The sequence below is a fragment of the Aethalodelphis obliquidens genome, unplaced genomic scaffold (assembly GCF_003676395.1).
Source record: "Aethalodelphis obliquidens isolate GAN/ISIS:26980383/991018 unplaced genomic scaffold, ASM367639v1 scaffold9, whole genome shotgun sequence".
Classification (NCBI taxonomy): Eukaryota; Metazoa; Chordata; class Mammalia; order Artiodactyla; family Delphinidae; genus Aethalodelphis; species Aethalodelphis obliquidens.
This window is the reverse complement of record NW_020837953.1, coordinates 20,481,037-20,502,659: the sequence shown is the minus strand read 5'-3', so window position 1 is coordinate 20,502,659 and position 21,623 is coordinate 20,481,037. Positions and strand designations below refer to the sequence as shown.

The following is a 21,623-nucleotide window of genomic DNA, read 5'->3' as shown; positions in this document are numbered from 1 at the left end:
CACTGAAAGAAAAAAGTTACCTAAATGCTTTCAGAGCATTTGCTAACATAGTTTTAGATTCAGAGAGCCTATGATGAGTTTTGTAGACTGGAAGTGTAATTTACAGTAACTTTCTATTACATTGAAGCAATATGGATGCCTTTTGGGGTTTATAGTAGGTATAATGCGTTTGATGTGTTGCAACTAATAGTTCGTTCTATATGAAATATTTTTTATTCATTTGGCTGTTGGCTTTAACTTGGTTTATTGTTTGGCATTTAAATTTTGTGTTTCATTTTATTGAAATGTGCATATATCGAAAGTGATTTGAGTTTGTAACATGGATTTGAGTTCTTGGGAAAAAGTTGGCCATGTTTTCATAAAATTGTAGAATCTTATGTTTGGGGGAAGAACTTTGGAGGTTTTCTGCCCCATTCCCTTTCCAGTTTAAAACTTGTAAGTTAGAAACTCCCTCTCAGTCGAGGATGTTAGCCGAGGATCAGAATAATTATATCAATATTGTGTGATATTATATAACAGCTGTAATATCAATAAAGTTCTGAACTTTGACATATCTATTTACTATCAAGCAAAATTGATTATCATTGTAATCTGATGTGAGCATCTTTCTAAAAAATACTGTGATCTTAAGCATTTTCTTTTTAAAATTCCCACAAGTGCAGTTTGGTCAATATTATGCTGCTCTCCTCCTTTACAGGGTTTGAAGGAAGCAGTGAGAATTTGGGAGTTCAATCTACTTAGTTGAATTTGTTTTAGTATACAGGCATATTTCATGCTAATCAATGATATGTATCGGAAAAATTGTCTTAATCGAACTTCAAAAATAAGTTAGCATATCCTTTAATAATTGGGCAAAGAATCAAAAGCAAATAATTACAAAATACGTGTTATGTGCTACTTGGGGTTCTGGTCTGCAGTGAGCTTATTGTCTAGTGGAGAAGATAAATATTAAGCAGTTTTTCCTGTTACATATGCTTATTGGTACAAAAGAGCAGTAGTCAGTGTTTGACGGTTATATGTATTTATCTACCTTCCAACGAGTTTGTCCTTAGGTAACACGAACATAAGCAAAACAATTCCCTTGCTTAACTATTACATAATAATTTTTAGGTCTAACATAAATGGTTTTGAGTAAGCAACATTATTGCTCTTTCCAATTGGTATAGATTATAAAGAAATGATTTTCCGTGCCACTTTTCTATAATCGGCTTCATTAGTGTTTGTTGCCAAACTGAAAATTGGAAGCAAGTGTATGGTTAAGAAGGGAAGACCCTACTAATTTAAGGGAGTGCAGGAATGCCAGGAATCCGTCTTGGACTAGATGAGGGCTTTTATAAGATATTTTAGATTTGGAAATGCCAAAAAATAAGTACCCTTTGAACACCCCAGAGCCATAAAACATTTGAGCACAGGAGATTATTACAAAGAATTAGAAAGCTTTTGTTTATGTATATAAGGCATATGTACCAAATTGTATTTATTGGGGTTATTTGGCGATAGAGAGTAGTGGTAGAATTAGATGGCACTGGTGTGATCTTTCACTTCTTTGTTGCATAGAAAATTTTAAAGTGGGGGAATTATGAGTGGATTTTCCCTTTTTGGTGTATTTCAGGATTTTTCAAATTAAATTTAAACAGGCAAAAAGGTAGTACTATATGTATTGGTATGAAAGGGTATCCAAGATGTGTTGTTTTAGAAACAGAAAACTATATAGTATCCCATTTCATAAAGCAATGATGTATAGAAAAAGTTTTGAAAGACAGTTAAAGTGTTATCATTTGTTGCATTTCAGTGAAGAATAAGTGGGACGTTCACTTTATGTTTCTTGTGTTTTTGTACGGTTTATACTTATATATTACCCTTTTTAATTATTTTTCATTTTATCAACTATTGTTTCAGTACTTGTCTTTGCTTCTTTCCTTTGTTAGATACTGTTTCCTAGCCCTCCTGTCTTTGTCTTGTTTTACTCCCCTATTTGGGGTGTGAGGAGTTACCCTCCAGTAGCTTCCTGAGGAGGTTTCCCCTCTCTTTTGTGTTAGTTAGGCTGGGTGTAGGAATCTAGGTTGAAAATCAGTTTTGCTCAGAACTTTGAATGGTATGTTACTTTTCAAAAAAATCAAATATTTCCAGGATACAGGTAGTAAAGTGCATACTAAAATGAACACAACCTAAGAAATAAAATAATTGAAGCTACCTATGTACCCTGTTACAGACATCATCTCCCTCCCACCATCATCCTGATTTTGCTATTTAATCTCTCCTCCATCTCTTTACTTTGTATTTGTGTATTTTAATATAATGTGTAATATTATTTCTTATATTTTTCAGCTTTGCTTAAATGATGTACTGTATGTATTCTGAAGCTTTTTGAATTCAACATAATGTTTCTAAGGTGTATCTAGTGTGTATGTATAGTTTTTGGTATGTATAGTCTTGATACTTTCATTTTTCACTGGTGTGTAGTATTTCATTATGTAAATATATCAGTTCATTTGTCCATTCTTTTACTGATGGATTTAGAGGCATTTACATTAACTGCTGGGGTAGATATCTTTTCCTTATATGTTTATACATGGCTGCAAGAATTTCTTTTAGGGTATATGCTTACAGTGGAATTGCTAGCTTCATATATAAGCCTATCTTCAACTATAATAAATACTGCCAAGTTACTCTCCAAAGTATTTGTAGCAGTTTGTGCAGTTATCAGTGTATGAAAGTTACCATTGCCCTTCATTCTTGCCAATACTTTGTATAGTCGACAGTTTAATTGTAGCCGTTCTGATGGATAGACTGTGGTATCTCATTGTGGTTTTAATTTTTTTTTCTGTTTACTTGTGAGGAGTTGCTTATCTTTTTGGTTATATTTATTGCTATTCAGATTTCCTCTTTTCTGAATTACTTTTTCCTATTTTTTGCTCATTTTTCATTTGGGTTTTCTTAACAGTTTTTATGAAATTATATTCTAGATATGAATTTTTTGTTGGTCATTACTTTGGAATTATCTTTTCTTCTGTTTATCTTTTCACTTTTTATATCATTATTTTTAACGTAATTTTTAAACTTTTTTTTAACATTTCATTTATTTTTGGCTGCATTGGTCTTCATTGCTGCACGTGGGCTTTCTCTGGTTGCGGCGAGTGGGGGCTATTCATTGAGATGCAGTGACTTCCCTTGTGGAGCACGGGCTCTAGGCATGTGGGCTTCAGTAGTTGTAGCACGCAGGCTCAGGAGGTGTGACTCCCGGGCTTAGTTGCTCCACGGCATGTGGGATCTTCCCAGACCAGGGCTTGAACCCATGTCCCCTGCATTGGCAGGAGGATTCTTAATCACTGTGCCACCAGGGAAGTCCCTTATATTATTTTTATGCACAGAATTTTTACACTTTATTGCAGTAAAAATAGTAAATCTGACAATTGAAATGTAAAATTTATTTAAATTCCTTTTATGATTTTGTGCATTTTGTGGAGCATTGTGTTTTTTTTAAAAAAGCTTTATTGAGGTATAATTGACATACAGTAAACTGCTCATATTTAAAATGAACAATTTGATAAGCTTTGGCATATCTGTATACCCATGAAACCACAATCAAGATAACAAATATATCCGTCACTCCTAGAACTTTCTTTCTACTCCCATTGTATTTCCTCTTTCTTACTTTCCTCCCGTACATAACCATAACATCCTCACTCAGCTATGCTGCTTTCTCTATATATAGATTATATTGCATTTTTAGAATTTTACATAAATAAACCTGTAAGTCTCTTTTTGGTTTCTTGCAGTATAATTATTTTGAAATTCTTTTATGATGTATATATTAATAATTAATTCCTTTCATTGCTGAGTATTCATTCTATGGCTTTATCATGATTTGTTTATTCACCTGTTGGTATATTTGGCTTGTTTCCAGTTTTTAGCTAATACAGACAAAGCTGCTATGAACATTCATGTGTAAGTCTTTGTGTGAACAAACGCCTTCTCTTTCTCTTGGGTAAATAACTGGAATGGCTGGGTCACATGTCAGGTTTTTGAGAGTAGTTGTATCATTTTACATTCCTACCAACAATGTATGAGAGTTCTAGTTTTCCACCTCCTGATCAGCACTTGGTGTGGCCAGTCTTTTTAGCTTTAGCCATTTTAAAATTAGTGGCAGCTCATTGTGGTTCTCATTTGCCTTTCCCTAATGACTTCTGTTGAGTATCTTTTCATGTGCTTAGTTACCAACCATGTATCTTCTTTGGGAATGTATCTTTTCAACTCTTGCTCATTTGAAAAAATTGGATTGTCTCTTTTCTTACCGTTGAGTTTTGAGGGGTGTATGTGTGTGTTTTTGGACCCAAGTCCTTTATGCAATATATTCTTCTTTTTTTCCTTCTTTAAATGTTGTGACTTAGGTGGCAAAGGGTAGACAGATTGGGGATGGTGATTTGTATCACTTTTAAATTACACACATTCTGCCTCTGGTTCACTTGGGATCTCTGGAGGGAACACCCTTGGCTGTGACACAGATTCCATTGTGTTGATGTGGGCATGGAGAAAGCCTGAGGTGCTCTCTACCAGCTTAGAAGGAGCAGATCATGACAAGGATGAACTGAGGCAGAACAACATGGTGGCAGACACACATTGTGGACAGAACTGTTCTAAACGCATGAGAGACACTATCAAGAACTTCAGAGAAAAACTGGGTGAGACACTAACAGGAACGAAATGTCCTGCATTACTAGATGGGCATAAGAGCAGCCAAGCCATGGCTTGCTTGTTGGCATGTATTCTCCTAGGCTGTGGTTTGTCTTTTTATTCTCTTAACAGTGTCTTTTGAAGGACACAAGTTCTTAATTTTGATAAAGCTCAGTTTATTAACTTGTTCTTTTATTTATTTTTATTAATTAATTAATTTTATTTATTTCTGGCTGTGTTGGGTCTTCGTTGCTGTGCGCGGGCTTTCTCTAGTTGTGGTGAGCAGGGGCTACTCTTTGTTGCGGTGCACAGGCTTCTCATTGAGGTGGCTTCTCTTGTTGCAGAGCACGGGCTCTAGGGCGCGCGGGCTTCAGTAGTTGTGGCTCGCGGGCCCTAGAGCACAGGCTCAGTAGTTGTGGCGCACGGACTTAGTTCCTCTGCGGCATGTGGGATCTTCCCGGACCAGGGCTCGAACCCGTGTCTCCTGCATTGGCAGGCCTATTCTTAACCACTGAGCTACCAGGGAAGCCCAACTTGTTCTTTTATTGATTGTATTTTTCATGTTATGTCTGAGAAATCTGCCTAACCCAAGAGCACAAAAGCTTTCTATGTTCTCTTCTATAAATGTTACTGTTTTAGGTTTTACATTTAGATCTGTGATCCATTTGGAGTTAATTTTTGTGTATTGTGTGAGTGATGGGTGGAAGTCATTTTTCTAAAAATATGAACATCTCAATGTTACAGAATCATTTGTTGAAAAGACTGCTTTCCCATTGAATTGAGAAATTGCCTTTGCGCTTTGCTGAAAATCAATTAGCCATATGTATGTAGGTCTGTTTCTGGACTTTATTCGGTTCTGTTGATCTATTTGTATACCCTGATGCCGTTACCACACTCTTGTGTTGCTTTTTTCAAACAGAAAATACAATGTTATGAAAGCTATGTTACACATAGAGACAGGAAGTAGAATGGTGATTGCCAGGGGCTGGAGGGAAGGGGAAATGGGGAGTTATTGTTTAATGGGTCAGTTTCAGTTTTGCAAGGTGAAACAAGTTCTGTGGATGGATGTTGGTGATGGTAGCACGGCAGTGTAAATATACTTAATGTCATAGAACTGTACACTTAAAAAAATGGTTAAGGTAGTAAGTTTTGTTATGTGTATTTTGCCACAGTTTTTTAAGCTGTATTGTGCAATGTCTGGTGCAAAATGAGTACTCAGTCATTTCAGTTAAGTGATTTTTAAAAATCAAGACCCAGAGAGGTTAGCTGGCAAATGATGGGGGGTAGAGGTTTTAATCCACAGCCGAAAGGCATGTTATTTCACTCTATTACACAACTGCCTCAGAATTGTGATCCTCTTCCCCCGTGTGATAAAGCTTGGATTTAAAAATCTCAAGATTTAAGAGGTATTCTAGATCAGTCTCTTTAGTACTAGTGACTTACTAAAACAGAAATGTGGGGTATTTGAATTTATCCTTCTCTTTCCCCAGTCTTCCTAATCATGCTTATGCACTTCTGTTTCTTGAAAATTGCTCTTCTTAAATCTTAAGACATAAAGTTAACTTTTTTGGGTATTTTTTTATATTGTAGTAAAGTATGCATAATATAAAATTTTTCACTTTAGCTATTTTTAAGCATACAGTTCACAGTGGCATTAAGTATGTTATGTTGTTATGCAACTGTCACCACCATTCATCTTCAGAACATTTTCATCTTCCCACACTGAACCTCTGAACTCATCAGACATTAATCCCCCATTCGTCCCTCTCCCCTGCCTCTGGTAACCACCATTCTGCTTTCTGCCTCTATGAATTTGACTATGGTGCATTTTTATAAGTGGAAACCTATGTCTCTTCGTGACTTGCTTATTTCACTTAGCGTAATGGCTTTAAGATTCATCGAGGTTGTAGCATGTGTCAAATTTCCTTTCTTTTTAAGGCTGAATAATATGCCACTGTTATACCACAATTTGTTCATCTATCCCTTGATGGATTCTTGGATTGCGTCCACCTATTGTAAATAATGCTGCTATGAACATGGGAACAAATAGCTCTTCAGGTCACTGCTTTCAGTTCTTTTGGGTGTATATCCAGAAGTGAAATTACTAGATCATATGGTAATTCTGTTTAATTTTTGGAGAAACCATCATACTTTTGCACAGTGGCTGAACCATTTTACATTCCCACCAACAATGCACAGGGGTTCCAAATTCTCCACATTTTTGCAAACAATTGTTATTTTCTGTTTGTTTTTGGTAATAACTATCCTAATGAGTGTGAAATGGTATCTCACTGTGATTTTGATTTGCATTTCCTACTTACTGATGTTGAACATTTTTTCATGTGCTTATTGGCCATTTGTGTATCTTCTTTGGAGAAATGTCTGTTTAAGTCCTTTGCCCATTATTAATTGGGTTTTGTTGTTGTTGAGTTTTAAAGCTTTATATATTTTGGATATTAATCCATTAACAGATAGATGACTTGCAGATATTTTCACCTGTTTTGCAGGTTTTCTTTTTACCACATGGATAGTATCCAAATTTCGGGGTACAAAAGTTTTTAATTTTGATATAGCTCAGTTTATCTGTTTATACTTTTGTTACGTGTGCTCTCAGTATCATGACTAAGAAATCATTTCCAAGTCCAATATCAGGAAGCTTTTCCACTGTTTTCTTCCAAGCGTTTTATGATTTTTAGCTCTTAGATCTATTTTTTCCCTTTTTCTTTTCTTTTTTTAATTGAAGTGTAGTTGATTTACAATATTGTGTTAGCTTCCAGTGTACAGTAAAATTATTATACATATATTTTTCAGATTATTTTCCATTATAGGTTATTACAAGATATTGCATATAGTTTCCTGTGATATACAGTAAATCCTTGCTGCTTATCTGTTTTTTTTGTTTTGTTTTTTATTTATTTAATTTATTTATTTTTGGCTGCATTGGGTCTTCGTTGCGGTGCGCAGGCTTCTCATTGCGGTGGCTTCTCTTGTTGTGGAGCCCGGGCTCTAAGCGCATGGGCTTCAGTAGTTGTGGCTCGCAGGGTCTAGAGTGCAGGCTTAGTAGTTGTGGCGCACAGGCTTACTTGCCTCGCGGCATGTGGGATCTTCCTGGACCAGGGCTCAAACCAGTGTCCCCTGCATTGGCAGGGGGATTCTTAACCACTGTGCCACCAGGGAAGCCCTGCTTATCTGTTTTATATGTAGCAGTTTGTATCTGTTAATCCCATAGTACTCCTAATTTATCCCTCCCTTCCCCTTTGGTAACCATAAGTTTGTTTTCTGTGTCTGTTTCGTATATAGATTCATTTTTATTATTTTTTAGATTCCCCATATAAGTGATATCAATGTGATATTTGTCTTTCTCTGTCTGACTGACTTCATTTAGTATGATATTCTCTAGGTCCATCCATGTTGCTGCAAATGGCAATATTTCATTCTATTTTATGACTGTAATATTCTGTTGTTGTGGTGTGTGTGTGTGTGTGTGTGTATGTATACACACACACACATACCACATCTTCTTAAGCCAGTTGTCTCTTGGTGGGCGCTTGGGTTGTTTCCATCTTGGGTATTGTGAATAATGCTGCTATGAACATTGGGGTACATGTATCTTTTCAAATCAGAGTTTTTGTCTTTTCAGGATATATGCCCAGAGGTGGAATTGCTGGATGGTATGGTAGCTTTATTTTTAGTTTTTAAAGGAATCTTCACGCTTTTTTCCATAGTGGCTGCACCAGTTTACGTTCCCACCAACAGTGTAGTAGGGTTCCTTTTTCTCCACATTCTGTCCAGCATTTGTTATTTGTAGACTTTTTGATGATAGCCATTCTGACTGATGTGAGGTGATATCTCATTGTGGTTTTGATTTGCATTTCTCTGATAATTAGTGACGTTGAGTATCTTTTCATGTGCCTGTTGATCATCTGTGTGTCTTTTTGGAGAGATGTCTGTTGAGTTCTTCTGCCCATTGTTTGATTGGGTTGTTTGGTTTTTTGATACTGAGTTGTAGGAGTTGTTGGTATATTTTGGATATTAACCCTTTGTCAGTCACATCATTTGCAAATATTTTCTCCTGTTCCATAGGTTGTCTTTTCATTTTGTTGATGGTTTTGTTTGCTGTGCAAAAGTTTTTAAGTTTCATTAGGTCCCATTTGTTTATTTTTGCTTTTATTTCTTTTGCCTTTGCAGTCTGATCTTAGATCTATTTTGAGCTAATTTATGGTATAAGGTAAGAGTCTAATTCTTTTGCATATGGATATTCAATTTTCCCAACACTGTTTGTTGAAAAGACTGTCCTTTCCCACACTGAATGGTCTTGGCACCCTGGAAAATCATTTGACCATATATGCGAGGGTTTATTTCTGGACTCCTCTATTTCATTGGTCTGTGTGTCCGTCTTTACTTGAGTACACACTGCTTTGATTACTGTAGCTTTGTAGTAAATTTTGAAATCAGAAAGTATAAGATTTACAACTTCATTCTTCTTTTTCAAGTTTGTCTCAAGTTCAAGGTCCCTTGAGATTCTATGTTAATTTTAGGATGGATTTTTCTATTTCTACCCCCCCAAAAAAAGTCACTGGGATTTTGATAGGGATTGCATTGAATCTGTGGGTTGCTTTGTATAGTATTGACATCTTAACAATATTGTATTTCAATCCATGGACATTTTCATGACATGTCTTGCCATTTATTTGTGTCTTCTTTAATATCTCTCTTCAAGTTTTTTTAATATATAAATTTATTTATTGATTGATTGCTGCTGCACTGGGTCTTCGTGGCTGTGCGCGGGCTTTCTCTAGTTGCTGTGAGCGGGGGCTACTCTTCATTGTGGTGTGCTGGCTTCTCCTTGCAGTGGCTTCTGTTGTTGTGGAGCACATGCTCTAGGCACGCGGGCTTCAGTAGTTGTGGCACTCAGGCTCAGTAGTTGTGGCTCGTGGACTCTAGAGCGCAGGCTCAGTAGTTGTGGCGCATGGGCTTAGTTGCTTCACGGCATGTGGGATCTTCCCGGACCAGGGCTCGAACCCGTATCCCCTGCATTGGCAGGCGGATTCTTAACCACTGTGCCACTAGGGAAGCCCTCTCATCAAGTTCTAATAGTTTTCAGTGTGCAAGTCTTTCACTTCCTTGGTTTATTCCTGTTTTTTTGATGTGATTGTAAATGGAATAGTTAACTTCCTTTTCAGATTATTTATTGTTAGTGTATAAAACCACAACTGAGGGAATTCCCTGGCAGTCCAGTTGTTAGGACTGTGTGGTTTCACTGCTGTGGACCCGGGTTTGATCCCTGGTTGTGGAACTAAGATCCTGCAAGCTGTGCGGCGTGGCCAAGAACAAAAAACACAACTGGTTTTTGTATGTTGATTTTATATCCTGCAACTTTGCTGAACTTGTTTATATGAATAGTTTTTTTGGTGTGGAATATTTAATATATGTAAAATCATGTCATCTGCAAACAGTGATACTGTATTTTTCTTTCCAATTTGGATGCCTTTTATTTCTTTTTCTTGCCTAATTGCTCTCACTAGGACTTCCAGTACTGTATTGAATAGAAGTGGTGAATGTGGATATCCTTCTTCCTGACCTTAAAGGAAAAGCTTTTAGTCTTTCACCATTGAATATAATGTTAGGGTTTTTCATTCATGGTCTATATTATGTGGAGGTAATTTTCTTCTACTCCTAGTTTGTTGAGTGTTTTTTTTTTTAATCATGCATGAAAGATTGTTGAATTTTTCAAACACTCTTCATCAGTGGAGGTGATCATGTGAGGTTTTTTCCCTTCATGCTCTTAACGTGGTGTAGTGCACTAATTGATTTTTATATGCTTTACCATCCTTGCATTCCAGGAATAAATCCCACTTGGTCATAGTGTATAATCCATTTTAATATGGCATTGAATTCAGTTTGCTAGTATTTTGTTGATGATTTTTGTATCAGTGTTCATAAGACCTATGGATCTGTAGTTTTCTTTACTTGTAGTCTTTGTCTGGCTTTTGTATCAAGGTAATGCTGGCCTCATAGAATGAGCTAGGATGTATTACCTCTTCAGTTTTTCGGGAAGATTAACTGTTGATGCTGTTCTCATCCAAGCTCTCTTCCTTACTGTTATTGATAACTGAAATGAAGATACCATATGGGTGCTGTAAAGGAAACATGAAAATTTTCATTCAACCACAGTAGTAATGAAAAGATGATAAATTGAATAAACAAAATAATGTATTTCCCTTATCCAGTTGACCCTCAAAAAGTTGTATTTAGGTTGTAATGTACAATAATTGTAACAGTTCCTCAGTCTGTTACTATCTTACATAAATAATAGGAATGTAAATTGGAACAAATTTTCTGGTGCAGAATTTGGCACTATGTAGTCTTAAGAATTATGCATCCTTTGACCCAGCAATTCCATTTATAGAACATTGTCCTAAATATTATATATAATAATGCAGAGTTAGAAACCATCATGCCCAGAAACAGGGACTTGAGTAATAAACTGTGATACACACATGAACTATAAAAATACTGATGTTGAAGAAAATTTTACAAAACAATGTATAGTTTGAGTCCATTAAAATACTGCTATTTAGGCATTAAAAAGCCCTCAAACTTAATATTACCTGTTAACAGTGGTCTACTTTTGGGTAGTGATAGTGTAGATTGTTGACATTTTTATTTTTACTTCTCTGTTGATCCATATTTCTTAAACAATAAAGGATATTAATTTTATGAAAAAACAGCAAAAGATATTTTTGAAAATGAAATGAAGTTAGAAAGCATAGTTAAATCCCATGACAGAATTACTATCTAAAAATAATCTTGGTAGGCTGGGATGATGAACTGAATCCAGGATAGATGAATAGGTAGGTAGACAGAGTAATAAGTAAGTAATATTTCTAGATTTTAAAAAAACAACTGTAACCAATATAGAAAGTGTGAGGTGGGGCCTAATAGCAACATATGTAAAAGACTTAAAAGTTGTAATTTACTCTGGCCACTTTCTGAATGTAAGCAGCCAGCTGTTCTCTTCCCATTCCATCTCACACCCAGCTTAGTCTCTTCTAGGGAAACCTCCCGTGCTTCCTCACCAACGGATGTAAAGTCTTGTCACTGTTTGCCCTATCTGTTCTATTGGTGTTTTCTGACTTTGTTCAAGTTACTGTCTACTTGGAATCCTGTTCCCCTCACTTTTGAATTTTCAAACTTGACCTGTACCTCAGAAATCCAGCTCAAGTGCTATCCCCTGCTGAAAGCCTGTCTGTCATAGTGCAATCACATTTTACTCAAATTTATGTAATTCTGGGAATTTCACGAGTTGAGAAATTAAAATCAGTAAGATTTCTCGTTTTATGTGCAAAATTTGAAATAATGAAAATCCTCCTCTATTAAAAGTCACATAATTTCCTGTTGCCATAGGACATGCAGCTTTAACAAATACCAGATATTTTTTGTCATTTCTTTGTGAACCACCAGCATTCTGAACTGTGGAGTATTAATCAGCACTATTGCTGGAAAACTTTCCCCAGAAGCAGTCATTTTAAATGGAAATTAAATGTTGTAAACTCTCAGGAAGAAGGCCAAATGATGACCATGATACTACTTGCTGTAAAAGATTAAAGTTAACACCTGGTGGGGAAAGTAGAGTTTTAAAACATATCTAAAATAGTTGTAGAATTGTGCATTCTGAAAAGTCTTGTAGCACAGTAATTAAGTGTGGGCTCTGGAGTCAGATGACACTAGTTCAAATCCTAACATTTAATACCAGGTGTCTTTTGGAAAATAACTTAATCTCTCTGTGCTTTGGTTTCCCCATTTTAAAAATGAGCTGATGCCACAGCAATCAGAGAAGAAAAGGAAATAAAAGGAATCCAAATCGGAAAAGAAGAAATAAAGCTGTCACTGTTTGCACGTGACATGATACTATACATAGGGGATCCTAAAGATGCTACCAGAAAACTACTAGAGCTAATCAGTGAATTTGGTAAAGTAGCAGGATACAAAATTAATGCACAGAAATCTCTGGCATTCCTATACACTAATGATGAAAAATCTGAAAGTGAAATCAAGAAAACACTCCCATTTACCATTGCAACAAAAAGAATAAAATATCTAGGAATAAACCTACCTAAGGAGACGAAAGACCTGTATGCAGAAAATTATAAGACACTGATGAAAGAAATTAAAGATGATACAAATAGATGGAAAGATATACCATGTTGTTGGATTGGAAGAATAAACATTGTGAAAATGACTCTACTACCCAAAACAATCTACAGATTCAGTGCAATCCCTATCAAACTACCACTGGCATTTTTCACAGAACTAGAACAAAAAATTTTGCAATTTGTATGGAAACACAAAAGACCCTGAATAGCCAAAGCAATCTTGAGAATGAAAAATGAAGCTGGAGGAATCAGGCTCTCTGACTTCAGACTATACTACAAAGCTACAGTAATCAAGACAGTATGGTACTGGCACAAAACCAGAAAGATAGATCAATGGAACAGGATAGAAAGCCCAGAGATAAACCCACGCACATATGGTCACCTTATCTTTGATAAAGGAGGCAGGAATGTACAGTGGAGAAAGGACAGCCTCTTCAGTAAGTGGTGCTGGGAAAACTGGGCAGGTACATGTAAAAGTATGAGATTAGATCACTCCCTAACACCATACACAGAAATAAGCTCAAAATGGATTAAACACCTAAATGTAAGGCCAGAAACTATCAAACTCTTAGAGGAAAACATAGGCAGAACACTCTATGACATAAATCACAGCAAGATCCTTTTTTGACCCACCTCCTAGAGAAATGGAAATTAAAAACAAAAGTAAACAAATGGGACCTAACGAAACTGCAAAGCTTTTGCACAGCAAAGGAAATCATAAACAAGACCAAAAGACAGCCCTCAGAATGGGAGAAAATATTTGCAAATGAAGCAACTGACAAAGGATTAATCTCCAAAGTTTACAAGCAGTTCATGCAGCTCAATAACAAAAAAACAAACAACCCAATCCAAAAACGGGCAGAAGACCTAAATAGACATTTCTCCAAAGAAGATATACAGACTGCCAACAAACACATGAAAGAATGCTCAACATCATTAATCATTAGAGAAATGCAAATCAAAACTACAATGAGATACCATCTCACACCAGTCAGAATGGCCATCATCAAAAAATCTAGAAACAGTAAATGCTGGAGAGGGTGTGGAGAAAAGGGAACACTCTTGCACTGCTGGTGGGAATGTGAATTAGTACAGCCACTATGGAGAACAGTATGGAGGTTCCTTAAAAAACTAAAAATAGAACTACCATATGACCCAGCAATCCCACTATTGGGTGTATACCCTGAGAAAACCATAATTCAAAAAGAGTCATGTACCAAAATGTTCATTGCAGCTCTATTTACAATAGCCAGGACATGGAAACAACCTAAGTGTCCATCATCGGATGAATGGATAAAGAAGATGTGGCACATATATACAATGGAATATTACTCAGCCATAAAAAGAAACGAAATTGAGCTATTTGTAATGAGGTGGATGGACCTAGAGTCTGTCATACAGAGTGAAGTAAGTCAGAAAGAGAAAGACAAATACCGTATGCTAACACATATATATGGAATTTAAGGGAAAAAAATGTCATGAAGAACCTAGGGTAAGACAGGAATAAAGACACAGACCTACTAGAGAATGGACTTGAGGATATGGGGAGGGGGAAGGGTAAGCTGTGACAAAGTGAGAGAGTGGCATGGACATATATACACTACCAAACGTAAAATAGATAGCTAGTGGGAAGCAGCCGCATAGCACAGGGAGATCAGCTCGGTGCTTTGTGACCACATAGAGGGGTGGCATAGGGAGGGTAGGAGGAGGGGAGATGCAAGAGGGAAGAGATATGGGAACATATGTATATGTATAACTGATTCACTTTGTTATAAAGCAGAAACTAACACACCATTGTAAAGCAATTATACTCCAATAAAGATGTAAAAAAAAAAAATGAGCTGATGATAAATCACCTAGCTCTTCAGGTTGTTGTATTAAATGTTCGTAGCATGTAAAGCTCTTAGGAAGATACCTAGTGCATACTGTGTGCTCAAAAACAATAACTATGGTTATTCCACCGGAAAAATTAGTCTTGAACCATTTGAGTTTTAAATTGGAATGCATCCCTGCATAAAATGTGACCATCATGAAGAAAAGAATTCTCCTTCCTTGATAGGTTCAGAGAATAGGATGCTACCAGTCTCTTTGAAACCATGTAGTAAGGAATGTATGAAACCATGTAGTGAGGAATATAGATAGAATTGGGATAGGGAAGAGATTCTTTCCTTCACTGTAAACATAATACTTATTAAAGAAAATTTGGGAAGAATTTCAGAAAATTATAAAAATGATAGAAAATTGTTTATAATCCTACTACTACTCCAGTGCTAATAACCGTATTAGCTGAGTTCCTTCTAGTTATTTTCCCTGTGCATTAATTTTTTGGGGTACAAATATGTTATGACTACAACACATACACAGAACTGGAGGATATTTAGCCTAGAGAAGTAAACTGTTGTAGCATTCCAGGTGAGGGATGTTGGGGGCCTGGTCTAGGTTACTGTCTGTAGAAATAAAGCATAAGATCACAGACAAAGGTATTTCTGCAGTTGAATCAGCAAACTTTGGTGTGGTGGTTTCAAGGACAGGTTTTTTTAGCTCTGGCTCCTGAAAAGAAGCAGATGGAACATAGGAGGAAGAACATATTTGCTGGGGAAGATGTTTGTTTTCAACATGTTGAATTTTAGATTTGACTAGGACATCCAGATGGAAATGTCTAACAGGCATTTGAGGTATATAGCAAGGACTTGGATATGAATGAGAGCACCCCAGTAAGAATGTTTAAAATAATCAAAGATGGTACCTGATTGGGCTAATTTATCTGACCTCTCAGTGTATTTAGTTCTTTAAGGGCAGGATAAGAGTCTTCATCTCTAGTACCCAGCACAGTATTGCCACATAGTAAGCTTTTGTAGCGTAAATGCATTTACTGAAACAAAGAGAAGAGGCCATTAATTTGGTCTCTGAAGAATGCCAGTGAACTTGAGGGAGTCATAGTTATCATTTATTGCCCCTTTCTTATTCAGTTTTGTTGGTGTCTAAAATTTAAATGTCTAAAGAAAAATAAGAGACTTCCATTTTTCTTTTCTGCTTCTGATGGAATTTTGTTTACATGAGGTACTTAAAATGTCATTTGGATGGCTGTAATTCATTCAGTTTCATCTTGCATTTTTAAAAAAGATGATAATGAAGATTGTTCCAGTGATTCTTCCAATGTCCAGACATGTTAAGGACACCTCCTTAATGTGATTAACATGTAAGGGGGGAAAACATTTAGGAATATAAAAAATATATAAATCAGTATAGGGAAAAACGTAAACATAAATAGTCATGGGGTATTGAATCTTTGAAATTGTGTAACTTGTTGGGAGTCTTATTGGATTGTCTGTGTCAGAAGATACTAGATTGGTGGCAGGAGCTTCTGAGTGGGAAGGTGGACTGTGGAAAGAATAACCTCATCTGTATGCACTATGCCCTTCTCTTTGCATACTTTAGCCAGTAGTTGGTTAATTTGCATGTGTGGTTTCAACTATCATGCTGTGTTGACTCATTCTGAAAGCTCCACGAGGATAGGCCCCCATCTCTTTCCCCCCAGTACCTAACTCCTTACTAGAGTAGGCGCTCAAAAAATATTTGTCAAATGAATAGAATGATGAGTTTATTCAGTAAAATGGTAAATTTATTCAGTAAACATTTAATGAGACTTGAATGTCCTATGGAGATGGAAGGGGGTAGAAGAGTGTTAGGCCTGTAAAGATTGATAAGATAAATCTGACCTCCGGAGCATAAAATCTGCTACTGAATATAAATTTGTAAAGCCCTCTGGTTTTCAGATTAACCAATGCAGACAGTAAGTAATTTGCTGATCTAAAACAATCTCTTTCTGACATAGATTTTAATAAATTTCTTCAGAGAGATTATGTGAAATCTTTTTTATGTAACTGATAAGCACATGATTCTGCATTCCTTCTCTTCACTGTTTTAGCTAGAAAGGATTGTTGTGGGGTCAGTTTTATGATCCTGTTATTATTATTTTTTCTTATTTTACTAAAATTTGGGATTTGATTAGATGGGGACATAATGCTTTTCTGAAAATACAGAAAGAGCCCACTTCTCTAAAGTGACTGTGATAAAGCAGCAAGATACTGAATTGAAATGGGTGTACTAAAATAGCTTAACTGGCTTGATCAGTCAAGTATGCAAAGATCAGATAATCCAGTGTGTTAGTTAAGAGAGCTTTTACTGTATGTGGTATAATGGTTGATCATATATTTCCCTGTTAAGTTTGTTTGTTTGTTTTAAATAATCAAGACTAGTCAGTTCTTAATTATCAGAACAGATATAGGGGCTGTTATTGTGAAAACTGCAGAAAAAACTGCAGAAGATCAGTGGAATCCTGCAGTGCCACCACAGCTATTGGTAGTTTGCTAAGCAGAAAAATCAGAAGACAGGAAGTTAGAAGAAATTATTATTGAAGTAGCCTTAACTCCCTAGCCCAGTCAGAATGTGTGTTCTGGGGGGGAAAACTTGCACAATTCAAGTCTTAACCTAACGAGATGTATCAGTTAAGCATTAGCAAAACCTATTCAGTTGTTAGAGGAAAGAAATATATTAATAGTAGGGAGAGCAACTTTGTGGAACCTAGAAAGAGAGACCCCAAACCAGAATTTGGCAGATTTTCCACACTGTCCAAAGAGAACAGAAGCCAGCTTTCTGTCGTCATTTGAACACATGTAATTTATCAGGCTTTATTGTGGTTGTGTTTTCCTTTTTTTAGATTTTAAACTCACCAGATAACCTCTTATGTCAAAGTATGGGGAATGGGGACCATAGGTGGTAATATGACTGTCCCCCATTGTAAACAAATGAACTGGCATTTGGCATATATATTAGTTTTTGAAATAAACTTCATTAAAAATAAAAACCTCAACCTTTTATAAATTGGTAAGTATAAATTAAGCCTAATAAGTTCTACGTGTGTAGAAAAAAGAGCTGAGAGGGCTACACTCAGCAATAAGTCTCTTGTGTAAGTCAGGGATCATATTCTTATCCTTGTATACCCAGTGTATTGGCACATGGTTGGTGTTCAATTTAATGTTGTATTAATGAAACGCTACTGAATTTCAGAGATGGTAACTCCAGACCTCTAGTGAGAACAACTATAGGCGTTTTATGGCTTTATTCTTAGATTTATTCTCATGTCAAAAGAGCAGTCTGCCTTTTCTTTAACTCAGCAGAAACAATTCATTAAGTGATGAAAATAGAATCCTCTAAACAAACCAGATGCGAATCAAAACTGCAATGAGATATCATCTCACACCGGTCAGAATGGCCATCATCAAAAAAATCTACAAACAGTAAATGCTGGAGAGGGTGTGGAGAAAAGGGAACACTGTTGCACTGTTGGTGGGTATGTAAATTGATACAGCCACTATGGAGAACAGTATGGAGATTCCTTAAAAAACTACAAATAGAACTACCATACGACCCAGCAATCCCACTACTGGGTATATACCCTGAGAAAACCATAATTCAAAAAGAGTCATGTACCAATATGTTCATTGCAGCTCTATTTACAATAGCCAGGACATGGAAGCAACCTAAGTGTCCATCAACAGATGAATGGATAAAGAAGATGTGGCACATATATACAATGGAATATTACTCAGCCATAAAAAGAAATGAAATTGAGCTATTTGTAATGAGGTGGATGGACCTAGAGTCTGTCATACAGAGTGAAGTAAGTCAGAAAGAGAAAAACAAATACCTTATGCTAACACATATATATGGAATCTAAGGGGAAAAAAAAGGTCATGAAGAACCTAGGGGTAAGATGGGAATAAAGACACAGACCTACTAGAGAATGAACTTGAGGATATGGGGAGGGGGAAGGGTAAGCTGTGACAAAGTGAGAGAGTGGCATGGACATATATACACTACCAAACGTAAAATAGATAGCTAGTGGGAAGCAGCCGCATAGCACAGGGAGATCAGCTCGGTGCTTTGTGACCACCTAGAGGGGTGGGATAGGGAGGGTGGGAGGGAGGGAGACGCAAGAGGGAAGAGATATGGGAACATGTGTATATGTATAACTGATTCACTTCGTTATAAAGCAGAAACTAATACCATTGTAAAGCAATTATACTCCAATAAAGATGTTAAAAAAACAAAAAGGCAAATAAAAGGTGTATGCATCTGTTAGACAAAAAGGAAGGGGTAGTGCATTTGAGAACAAAGATAGTCTTGTTTGTTTCATTGTCTTTATCTTTTTTTTAATAATTAAAACTCTAACTTTATTTTTTAGACCTTATTGCAATATGCAAGCAGCAAGAATGCATCAGAACATATTGTGTATCTTCTGGAGGTATATCGACTTGCCATCCAAAGCTTTGCCAGTGCTCGCCCATATTTAACTACTGAATGCGAAGATGTCCTCTTAGTGCTTGGCAGATTAGTACTGTAAGTTTAAGAACTTAAATCCCTCTTAAAATTGAGTATTTTTGGTTGTAATGTTTGCCTGACTTCTCTTTACTATGGCATCACATTGTTCAAAGCAACATCAGGGTCATACCTTTGAATGAAATTTCCTTAGCTCTGAGCCTTTATATTCACATTTTCAGGAGATAAAGTATAAGTGAAGGTGCAGCCAAGCAACATAATCTTTAATTGCCTCGAGTCTCTTTTCCTACTCAGGCTTAGAATGATGCATTTTCTCTCTGTCCTTAGGAATAGATCAAGTGAAGTGACAAGAGTATCTGGAAGCTGTGGTGGTCTTTGAGGAACACTTTGGGGGGAAACGCTGTGAAATTTTGCAATACAATTATATTATTTGAACTAAGAATTATACTAGCAGAAAATATCAGGGTACAGCATAAGATTACCATCCCAAGGGTCCATGATAATCTAGCTGCTGTTTTAATATTTGGTTGCCTAATAGCAGACAGAGTTACACCTTTAATGTATTTATTTGCAAATTGAAAAAATACAACAGCTGTTAGTTTTTAGTTGTGGAATCACCTTGATTCAGTTTGCAGATTGTTTGGTGGGATAAATTCTAGTCTGAGTGGTCCATTTTATTTTTCTCTGGTCTTACCTGTTTTCCTTCCTATTTTCCCAAACCCCAAACCTCTAACTTTATACTTTTTTTTTGCCACATAAACATTCCTGGTTTTATAATCCCATTATTCCTCCTCTAAAGCCTCATAGTTTTTCTTTTTTCTCTTTTTTGAAGTTGAAAATATAACAATGTTGAATGAAAATTTGAAGAGTGAAAAACAAATTTAAAATAGTCTAAATAAATGTAAAATGTATATTCAGTATCACTGTCATACTGTACTTGATTATGAGTATAACCACCGTTATATACTGACTTAGTTATTCATATTCTAGGAGTTGCTTTGAATTACTGCTTTCAGTGTCTGAAAGTGAACTGCCATGTGAAGCCTGGGTACTCTTCCTTCAGTCTTTACAGGTGAGTTGATGTGGCCTCAAAAAAGGTCTCTTTTTAGGTATTCAAGACATGTAGTTAATTTCTCCCAGCAAACTAAAATTGGAAACTTAGAACAAAAACAAATTCATTATATATTGGTAGTAAGTTCATGAAATGAGGAGGCCTTCCAGATGAAGGGAGTGTGCTAAAAGTTTCTTTTTTCCTTATCATTTGGTTTTGTTAGCCTTTACATAGCTTAGAAACAACACAAAAAGTTTTCATTCTTCAGACACAAAGTTTTAGGCAGAATAAAGCTATTAAAAATGTAAAATTGTATATGTTTATAAGGTAGCAGTATTTGCTTCATTCATAGTACACTTATCTAGTAATTTCCCCCTAACACTTCAGGGACTTACAGTGCTAAGTCTCTTAAACCGTCAAAATAGTCATCAGAGATTCTGTGCATGCATTTTCAACAGGAGAGCTACGTTGGCTCTTATATTGGCTTGATTATCAGAATTCTTAGATGAGCAGATCAGAAAGTAGCAAGTTGGGGAGGGGAGAGTAAGGTAGGAGGAAAAACAATAGGAAGCAAATTTGCCTGTTACCAGTAGAGATAGAAAAACTATTTAAAGAAAATAGACATAATTAAGTAAATAGCTACCATTCATTTATTATCATTAATTATGTACCAAACAGTACTCTACATTGTTTTTACATTTTGTATCTTTTAATCAAATTGCAAACCTTATACCATAGAGATCATTTGAATCTCCATTTATAAATGGGGAGACAGGCATAGAGAGGTGAATTAGCTTGCCCAAAGTTACACCTAGATTAATACCTAGAGCTTGCTTTGTTTAACTGCTTCCTCGAGGACACAAACTCCATAGTAGCTTGCACTTGTTTCATGAAGGCATAAGTAAAGATTTGCATGTTAACAGACACACCTCGTTATCTGGAAGTTTCTTTCCTCTAGGATAAAAAATCCAAAATGAAATGATATAATGTTAATCTTTAGATTTTCTGTTTGAGGAGAAGAATTCTTTGTCATGCTCTTGGCCTGATTTAATCCCTGTAATGTCCTAACTCTTCACATATTCATACAGCTGCTGTTAAAATCATCTTTCATACAGAGCATATTGATTTTGTCATTCTGCCTGCCAGTAGTTTTGTCCTGGCATACGACATTCTAGAAGGGCAAGTGTACTTATTCTTATTAAGGCTGTTACTATTATTATTAGTAGTATCCTTTGAAGAGAGAATACTCTCATATTTCTTCATTCTTTTCTTAGATTGTATGCCTGAATAAAATAGTTGCCTTCCCTCCGACCTGTGTAACTTTGCCCGATATTTATCAGACATTTAGGATATATATATTCACATTTCTGAATATGTGTTTAATAAATGCAGTAGAGGTA

The 21,623-nt window shown here is 36.1% G+C and overlaps 1 protein-coding gene across 1 annotated transcript in view; it reads left to right on the top strand.

Annotated features, from left to right (window-relative positions):
- Positions 1-21,623, top strand: part of RLF (RLF zinc finger) — an 83,066-nt gene that overhangs the window by 12,958 nt on the left and 48,485 nt on the right. Inside the window, exons 2-3 of the mRNA XM_027108972.1 lie at positions 19,078-19,232; positions 20,163-20,244. Coding sequence (XP_026964773.1) covers positions 19,078-19,232; positions 20,163-20,244 — 237 coding nt within the window. The remainder of the gene's footprint in view (positions 1-19,077; positions 19,233-20,162; positions 20,245-21,623) is intronic.